The sequence below is a fragment of the Oreochromis niloticus genome, linkage group LG3, assembly GCF_001858045.2.
Source record: "Oreochromis niloticus isolate F11D_XX linkage group LG3, O_niloticus_UMD_NMBU, whole genome shotgun sequence".
Lineage (NCBI taxonomy): Eukaryota > Metazoa > Chordata > Actinopteri > Cichliformes > Cichlidae > Oreochromis > Oreochromis niloticus.
Window position 1 is genome coordinate 39,849,895 of NC_031967.2, and position 9,891 is coordinate 39,859,785.

General features: G+C 36.3%; 2 protein-coding genes across 2 annotated transcripts in view; one reads left to right on the plus strand and one right to left on the minus strand.

Moving 5' to 3' along the window:
* The window catches only part of LOC100702826 (H-2 class II histocompatibility antigen, E-S beta chain-like), a 38,805-nt gene that overhangs the window by 9,700 nt on the left and 19,214 nt on the right, over window positions 1–9,891 (minus strand). The window lies entirely within an intron of this gene.
* Window positions 459–5,617, plus strand: LOC109199368 (uncharacterized). Its single transcript, XM_019354697.2, has 4 exons — window positions 459–791; window positions 2,966–3,286; window positions 4,222–4,487; window positions 4,872–5,617. The coding sequence occupies exons 1-4, from the start codon at window positions 698–700 to the stop codon at window positions 4,953–4,955; spliced, it is 765 nt and encodes a 254-aa protein (XP_019210242.1). The 5' UTR covers window positions 459–697; the 3' UTR covers window positions 4,956–5,617.

Consider the following 9,891-nt stretch of genomic DNA (forward strand, 5'->3'; position numbering starts at 1 on the left):
TTAATCTGAAACTTTGTTCATTCACAATCACAACATCAAAGATGTTTCATGATGAACAAACTGCATACAGGTAGATTAATGATGTTGATGTTTGTACACATGTACACTGTATCATCACATCGCTATCCTCATCCGCATGTTTTGGGTGTAACTGAACAAATATAAGGAAGTGAAAAAAGGGAACAACTAACTAAGCAGTTTTCTTATAATCTGACAGACGGAGTGAAGTGTTCGATGCTGTTCTTCTGAAGTTTAACAACTTTTCTGCATCAGGATCAAAACCAAAATGAAAATCCTCCATTTTCTCTACTTTGTTTTCTTGTCAGGTGAGGACTGAATACCTCATTGTTTCGTTCATGCTGTTCTTTATTTATTTTTATTTTTTAAGGGAACTTTATAAAATACACATATTCGCATTTGATGTTCATCTTGCTATTATTGTTATTATCTGACAGATCCAGCTGTGCTCGTCAAGGCAAAGCTCAATATCTGGTCTGCAGCTGAAGGAGGAAATGCTTCACTTAACTGCCACTTAACTTTACCTGGAAGCACAAAGTTCTTCTGTAAGGAAAAATGTGAGCGAGCAGAAGATATCCTCATTAAAACAGATGGAAGCACAGCTCAGAGTGGGAGATACAGCATTAATTATAAAGATGGATCTTCAGGTAAAGGAATTGTGTCTTTGACCTTCACACACATGATCAAGTCTGACTCAGGACTGTACAGGTGTGGTTTGGGAAAATCTTCTGCTCCGGATTCATACTCAGACTTTGTGGTCAGAGTTTCAAATGGTGAGTTTTTACTAAAGTATGTGTGTGTTTCTGTCCATGTGTTTTAGCCTAAGTACTTGCACCTACTAGCATCACATGAAATGTGTCTTGATTTCAACAGCAAAACCCTTCCAAGTTAAAATCTCTGATCTAGAATAATAGAAGCAAGAAGTGGCTAGTGGCTAACCATTTGATATTAGAGATGGACCGATCCGATATTATGTATTGGTATGGGTCCGATACTGACGTAAATTACTGGACCGGATATCGGAGAGAAATAAAAAATGTAATCGATCCATTAAATATCAAAAAAGCACCTCACAAAACTTGCGACACGGTGTAACTCGGCTCATAACCGTAGCACATCGGAGCAGTGTGCGTCACGTGATAGAGCGGCTGTGTGTATTTGGAGCCTCGCTACCAAACCAGCATTTCATCTCCGAGGAAGTTATCCCAGAGAGAAGTAAAGCAAGTGTGTAAGTTCATCTCTGAATGTTTGTAAAGCATTCCCACGTTAAGCTTAACAACCGATACATGGAGCGACTGCCTCTCTCTCTCCCTCTCCTGCTGCTACTTCAGTCGTGAAACTGATCAATGATCAGCTGATCGGCTTTTCTGTCGCTAGTCCGTCTCTCTTGTTTGTTTATCGCCCACTTCGCGCCAGAAAGAGGAAACCAGTGGCTGAACAACAGCAGCACGTTTAACCTTGATAAGCTGTTGTTAGAATTTATTTAATATTACTTTCTACACCAGGATCCTTTTCTAGTAGCTGACGGCTGGTAACTGTGCAGGGGCGGATCTAGCAAAGTTTAGCCAGGGGGGCCGATAGGGCATGAACAGGGAAAAGGGGGCACAAAGACATACTTTTCTCTCTTATTCTCATTTAAAATGTCTAGCTTTTAATAAAAAAATATCCGAATCTTACACCCAAAGTTTTAATATGATGTAAAATGTATAGGACTCCATTAATGTATATAGTAATTATATAGTCAAATACAAAGAAGAATGGGCAAGGATTTCAGTCTGTAGATGTGCAAAGCTGGTAGAGACATACCCTAAAAAACTGGCAGCTGGAATTGCAGCAAAAGGTGGTTCTACAAAGTATTGACTCAGGGGGCTGAATAATTATGCACACCCCACTTTTCAGTTATTTATTTGTAAAAAATGTTTGGAATCATATGATTCCAAACATTTTTTACAAATAAATAACTGATTTTCGTTCCACTTCTCACGTGTGCACCACTTTGTATTGATCTTTCACGTGGAATTCCAATAAAATTGATTCATGTTTGTGGCTGTAATGTGACAAAATGTGGAAAAGTTCAAGGGGGCCGAATACATTTGCAAGCCACTGTATACCCTAGTAAGCTATAGTACGTTTTCCTTTGGGAAAGTACCATCTGTACAGTCTGCAATTCTGTTGAGGAAAGATGTTGAATCTATTTAATTATTCTTGAAAAATAATTTATTTCTGTGCATTTTTTTTCCACACTGCATCAAATTAAAGTTGATTACGTCAATTAAGCATAATGAGATGGAGGGTTCCCTATTTTTTTTTGTTGTTGTTGTTGGGAGTTTTAGAACCGTATTGGTTAGTTTTCTTACTCTTTAAAATACCAGAATAGGGAGGATGGAGTAGGTTTAAGTTTATTAGATTGATCAGTGTTGCTGAACTATGAAATATTTTGGGTGCAGTGTATTTTTTGCATACAGGTATAACAGAATAGCTTTAGTGTTGTTGTTTTTTTTAACTTGAATATTAATTTATACAAAAAGCAGCAAGATATTAAAAAAACAGTTTTATTGATTAAAAAACACACTATATCGGCTTCACATCGGTATCGGCAGATATCCAAATTTATGATATCGTATCGGTATCGGACATAAAATGGTGGTATCGTGCCATCTCTATTTGATATTATGGAAAAAATTAAGTTATAGAAGATGAAAGGTCACCCATCTGTACTTCAGAATCTTCATTTTGTGAATGTAACGTTTTGAATGGCTTCATTAAATATGCTAATGTTATTGTAGAGTAGTAACTGATCCTGCCCGGGGTCAGGTCTGTGTTTCTGAGATTTTCACTGATTTTATATGAAAATCAGAATATCATTAATGATGCTTACGTGCTACAGGAAATGTGACACAACAGCTTACAGGAAGCACAGACTAATTAATGTTCTTCTATTTCACAGATCTGGATAAAAACTCTGGTTTTACTCGCACAGAAACTGAGGGAGAAGCAATCACATTGGGATGTGCCTATACTGTGTATGGAGAGAGGAAGTTCTTTTGTAAGAATCAGTGTAAGAATGAAGGGGAGATCCTCATTAACACAAGCAATAACAAAGCTGTGAGTGGCAGATACAGCATTGAATACAGAGCAGGATCTGCGTTTGGACTGTATGCGACCATCACACAGCTGACCAAGTCAGACACAGGAGGCTACAGGTGTGGTTATGGAAACCCTCTGTCTCCAGATTCATACCACAGTACTGGTCTTGTTGTCATTGATGGTAAGTAGGATGGTAAGAAATATGTGATTTAAAAAGAAACAATAGCATGCTTTTGTCATTCAGTAAGATGAAATAAGATAAAAACTGAAGACTCTTGTTACTCACTGTCACAGTCGGGGCTATTGTCTCTTTTCAGTGTCTTTTATTATTATCTTTTCTTTTGTTATTTTGAATAACACCTTAGTTTAAGTTCAATTTAAGTTCTAATGAGTTGCCTGTATCCTGCAGTAAAACCTGAGCAGAAGATTTGTGACTTATTGTATGAATGAACAGTTGGCAAAAGTACATAACAATGTTAAATCTTTTGTTGGAGGGAGTTGTTCTTTTAAATTTTCTGTTTCTTCAAAAATGTCTGTTCACATACATATAAAATCATAGCTGAGGCCAAATGTATTCGAGTGTTACAGTCAAGTTGCAGTTAAAGTTGTGTTGGTGATGACATTGTGTTCAACTGACAGACAAAACCTGTGTCTCAAATGTGGCTTGAGAAAATTATGAATCAAACTGAATTTCAAAAAATTCACACCGTTATCAATTCTAGCCTAAAAGCATGATGGTGTTATATTCTGAACAGAATTTTATTTGTGATACTCAAGGTACGGTTAATTGCTAATTTAACAGTTAATGTACAAGACACTGCAGAGTGTAATATTTTTTTAAGGAAAACAATATAATCATGTGCCAAACAACCATCTGTCACACCAACATCCAACCTCACTTTTTCAGTGCACTAAAGTTTTCCACATTCATGTTTTGAAGAGTCTGAGTTCATCAGGTGATGTGGATTGATGCTGAGATTGAGTGAGAGGCTGAACATGACTTTCTAATCTGCTTTAAAGATTTCATTATAATGTTAATGATGCATTTTGTATTTAGCAAATTTTTTTTTTTTAAGTATCACTACTCTTTTTTTTAAATTTGCTTATTGTTCACAGGTTCAAATCCACCTACTTCGACACCACAAGCAACAACTAAAACAACACAAACACCACCAACAACAACAGCACAGAGTCAGAGTTTCACTCCAAGGATTTCTTCGTCTTCATCAGATTGTCCTGACTCCTCCATGGGTCTGGTTGTGCGTGTGTCTCTGATTGGTGTTTTACTGATGGCTGTTTTCATCCTGATCATGTACATTTATAAGACAAGGAGGAACACTGCACTGAACACCAGAGAAAATGCAGGCAACAAAAACATGGAGGTGAGTTTCTGTCACTTATTTACTTTCTGTTTAAGCTGGTTTCAGTGGCCACTGTTTAATCAGTGTGATGTTCTTAATGAAGTGTAGTGAAAAAGAAATTTTTTTTCACTTAATAACAGACCAAGTTACAGAAACATGTTCTATTCTTGTTCTAGTTCTTCTTCTTCTTATTGTTATTAGGTTGGTTCTTCTGTATTTGCATGTCTTTTACTTCCCAGACAAACATCAGTTCACCATATCTAAATATGTGAAAGCACATTTAGTCCTGTCAGTATTTTGCTCTGAAGCAAAACTGCTGTACTTCTCATTTTTTACAGCATGAAGCTGATAATGCATAATGTGTTTGAAACCTCAGCTTTTATGTTGTTGATGTTTTATTTTCAGTTGTCTGGCACATATGAGAACTACGGTCCAACCTCCCAACATAAAGGCAGTAAGGACCAGGATCACGTCTACTCTGCATTGTAAAAGGCACAAGTCTGAAAATGCTAAAATGCTAATGTTCTGATGCTTTTTTTCTCTTTGGGCAAGTTTAAGATCTTATATAATTTGCTTCACATACATATAAATATATATGAACTGAGCTTATTTTTTCCGGTTCCTTTCTTAGGTATTCTTGACTTCTTTCTTTATCCATAAATCTGACTGAATGAAACATTTAAAAATAATGCAAAGTCTGTAAGTGTACTAAGATTTTTAATTGCTGGAGATCAGGAAGAGTCCATTATGTATGTTTTCCATTTTTATTGACATATTTAGCATGTTATTAAAAAAGCTTCAGTATGCAATCTTAGCTTTGTAACACTGAGAACATGCTTATTACGCTGCATTATAAACAATTGAAAATGAGATCATTAGATATGTGTTATTGACAGAAACAAAAAAACAAAAGCTTTTTTCTAACATGCAATAAAATGGTTCAAAAGCTGGCCAAAAAAAGGACGTCGAGCCTGATTAAAGCTTAAGAAATTTACCTCTCCTCATCCTCACCATCACCCTCAGAGGAGCTTTGTCCTGTTGTTTACTGTGGTGGTGAGGGAGGCTGTCAAACTAAAGAAGAAGGCTTTGGTTGGTCTGAAGCAGCAGACCTATATGGGAGGGTCAAAGTGTTGTTGCTTCAGCAGTTGTGGGTGAGACAATTCACAGTTTGCTTAGAATCCATAATGAAGAAAGCCAGAATAAACAAATAAACACTTGTTTGTTTAGATGTGTAGTGTATGGCAGCAGGTGCATGATGGTTTCTACAAGCTGAAGAACAGCAGTCACTCAGCATCAGCACATTTATTCTCTATAAGAGGAAGTCAGTTGCACATCGAGGCAGACTCACTCCAAAACCTCTGAATGCTTATCACAAACACTGTAATTAACTCTGGATCCCTCTGCACACGTCATTCACAACACAACATGTTGTTCCTCAGCATAAGGAAACAGACTGAGAAGTGTGTATTCAAAGGAGGCATTCAGGTGGAGTACTGCAGGCGGTCAGAGCCCAGAACTAAATATGAAACTAAGCACAAAGTAATGTCCAACGTTTTTTAATCAAGTGACTCTAATTTTTATTCTGTTTATTTGGTCATTTCTATGAAACAAACAAAAAAAATTCATATGAAATAATATAAGTTTCATATAAAAGTTTTTGTGATTCTCTTTGTTTTGCATACACTGTAATGAGTGAATCAGGTCAGACTGTAGATTTTCCTTCTTCTAGCTGTACTGACTGACCTTTGACCTCATGAATGAAGCATGACGTTTTCCTGCTTAGCTGACTGGATGCATTACAGTCAGTCACCGGCCTCGATAAGAGAAGCAAGTTTACATATATACATCATTATAGCTGAATGTGTGTCCGCCAGAGGGCGCTGCTTCTTTTGATTAAATCATCCGTTAAATGTTTACGAACTTTTGGATTTTAATAACAACATGTCAGATTCAGGACAAACTCTTTCTGCATATAAATAAAGATTGATTCAACTTTAACACTTTAGGAAATAATAGAGTCACATTTGTATTTGCAGAGTGTTTTATTTTGTTTAGTTTGAATCATTTTCTATCACAGAAAAGTTCATAGAAAATATAAAATATTTGATAACAGCTTCTCATCACAGGACTCATCTGTGTGAACAGATTCAGAGTTAAACACAAGAAATAAACAGAACAGGTACAAACAGTGTATATATCACAGTAATATAGTGACTTATGAGTGTCATAGAGGAGGAGCATCACAGCAGCAACAGCTTCACCAAATGTACAAAGTAACATTCAAAGAATCTCACAGAAATGCTGCAGTTTGCACATCAACACTCAGCTACAGTTAAAGCTGAAATGAGCCTGTCTGTCCAGATGGTGGCGCTATAAGCTCAGTTTTTCCTGCTCTGTTACAGACACCATCTTATTTTCAGGCTCTGAACAAAGTGACTGTCTGCAGCAGTGTGAATGACTCAGAGGAGGAAGAAGCTGCTGGTTGACATGAACAACTGATATCGGAACAACTTTGTGGTTGTTCATGCAAAACCACAAAGATGTTACAAATTGTTTCTGTTTCTGTTTGTTCTGCTTGTTAATTTAAATTGAGCGCTGCGTCTCTCTCAAGCTCAGTCAGTGAAATCTGTCCGTGGATGTTCGTGTGTGCAGAATGTGAGTTTAAAGAAGAGCAGACAGCAGCAGTAAGTATTTTACCTGTAACTCTGTTTTAATGTCAAACGTCTCTGAGAGTGTTTAAAATGAAATCTCTGCTCTCATTATCATTAGATATAATGATATTATCCTGTTAAGCCCCAAAGGGCTTTCTGAGCTTCCTGTTTGAAAATGACATGCCCAAAAAGAAGGGAGTATTTATCTGTGTAAACAACCTTGGTATCAAAATAAAGCTAATATTTGTGAGATTTCATGAAAGGTGTAAATACTGCAACAGATCCCATATGGAAAAGATATATATAAATCTTATAAAGTGTGTATCTGTCTTGAGTGAAACTTGTATGAAAAGCATACAAGAGTGAAAACAGATATAAGATCCTTTGAAAAATTATATAAATGAAACTTGTATGTTTTGGATACTTACTAAAACAATAAATGAAAGTAATGAGAAAGTGGCCACTTTCATGAGTAAATCATATAAGCCTTATATGATTCACTAAATGAAGTAGGCCACATCTTATGCAAGTCTTTTATAAGATTTTCCTATTTTTTTTTCCAAATGGGATGTTACTGTGTCAAAGTTACGGAGGCTGGATCGGAGGCACATAATCCAACATTTACGGCTCACAGTCCACCAAAAACACTTCTGGTGCTTGAAAATCCTTTTGGTGATTCTGCTACAACAACTGGCTTCACTTAATAAGTGAAACTATCTTATGGCACAAGCTTTGGAGTTGTCATCCAAATACACTGTAGCTTAAAGGCTGTTTATTGGAAAAAATGGCAGTTTATTCATTTTAAATGACTCACTGATTGTTGATGAGTTGCACCTGATCAATGTATCAAATATAAAACAAAAGGTGGGTTCTTGTATATCCATGAAACATTTAAAAGAACAACATCAAAAACAGACCTGAGTATGACAACATTAGCTGTCCCCTTACATTAACCATCAATTGTCAAATTGTTTATTTATTTTGTTTATTGAATCTTCTTCTTCTTCATAATAGAATTAAATATCAATTTTCATATCACTTTTAAACTGTATGATTTTAAAATTTTAATTAATTTATTTTCAAAGAAACAATAAATATTAATAAATATATAAATGTAAATATGCCAGAGTCAGCCATGAGGCAACTTTCATCTGTAGTCCCATAATATTTGCTACATCGGGCATTTTGTGCACTTTATTGCTTATAAATTTACTATTTTTAGGTTTTTGGGTGAAACAAAATCACGTCGATGTAGCACTCTCAAAAGAGAAAACACAGGAAACATTTATGACACATTTACTGAGACTTGAACATGATTACAAGTGTGTCAGTGTTGGATTCTTTTTCCCTCAAACTCTGCAGAATCTGCAGGTTTTCTTGTCTCTGCATAATGACTCATCAACATGTGATGAGAAAATGTACAAATCCATCATAAACACAGTATATATTATAAAGATACACAGTTAATGTTTAACATTAATACATATCAGATGTATTACCCTAACATGTTTACCGAATCATTTTCATAACTTGAAATGCAAACAGATATTGTACATTTTTAAAAATTATGCACAAGTTTTGCAAACAACAAAGTTATATGGTACTATTTACCTAAAAATGCAGCCAAGGCCTCAGGCGTAACTACTACACTACACACTAACTACACACTAACTATAGACTCCAAACACGCTAAACGTCACAAATCTCTCAAATGCGAAAACTCTCTCTCTCTCTCTTTCTTTCGCTCTCTCTCTCTCGCCGGTGTCACTCCTAAATCTTCCCCCTCTTCCTAAACAACCAAATGCAGCATGTTGCCATATAATTTTTTGATTGGTTGCCATTGTACACTTTAACACCAATAGGGAATGCAAGGGGTGTTTTTTCTGTCAGTAGAAAACACAGTTTTTACCATTTCTTCCCGCAGTAAACACCACTGTTTTATTCCGAAAAAACAGTGTGTTTATTTTTAATCGTAACTGATAAATCGTTTGAAGTCTGGGCGTTCGACACAAGTTGAAACAGAGACTCTGCGTTGCTGCATCTTGTTGCTGCGCCATCTTAAATCGGCCATGTGATTTTGACACGCTGGCACGTCCGTCCACCCCAGAGGGTTAACAGACAAAAAGAAAACATATTACTGTGTTGGGAATGAATTTCCTCCCCGATCCTTTGATTCTGACCTGGTACAAGAAAACAACTCGAGACAGACGCAATTCAATTCAGCAATTCTTTATTTCACCATGTACATGGGAGATGTGCACAGCATAGAAGCCTCCTGCAGATCTAAAGGGCGGTCCCTGGATCTGTTACATTTATACTTTTTTTGTCATTCAGCAGGTTTTCTTAGTACTCTGTGTTGTTGCTCCATTATTCATGCACAGTTTCAATAAAAAACTCCTCCTTGTGTGGTTACCTTCACTTCCTCTATGTGTGGGTGACTTTATCTTTATCTATTCTTATCCAGATGTGTTAGACATCCATTAGTGCTGCTTGTTCTGCACCATTTACTATAAATGCTATTTTCCGTCTGACTATTTTTCTCCTACAGCTACACAGAAGCCTGTCCTACACGAAGACCTGACCCTAAGATAATACTCTCATACTATAATGCAGCAAGCTAACACTACCAATCTATATAGTAACTCCACAACTGATCGCCGCAAAAAGTGCAGCCTTACCTAATGTCCACCCTACTGTTACTCATTTTATATTAAGATTTAAAAATCTAGTTGGTATTGGTAAAGCGAGTAACCTTCAGTAATAGTAATAAATCA

What these genes read in the sequence shown, in the direction of transcription:
- LOC109199368 (XM_019354697.2), top strand. Translation starts at nt 698, where the DNA reads ATGATCAAGTCTGACTCAGGACTGTACAGGTGTGGTTTGGGAAAATCT. An exon ending in TGTGGTCAGAGTTTCAAATG is followed by an intron (nt 792 to 2,965) that starts GTGAGTTTTTAC and finishes TCTATTTCACAG; the next exon opens with ATCTGGATAAAAACTCTGGT. An exon ending in CAGGCAACAAAAACATGGAG is followed by an intron (nt 4,488 to 4,871) that starts GTGAGTTTCTGT and finishes TTTTATTTTCAG; the next exon opens with TTGTCTGGCACATATGAGAA.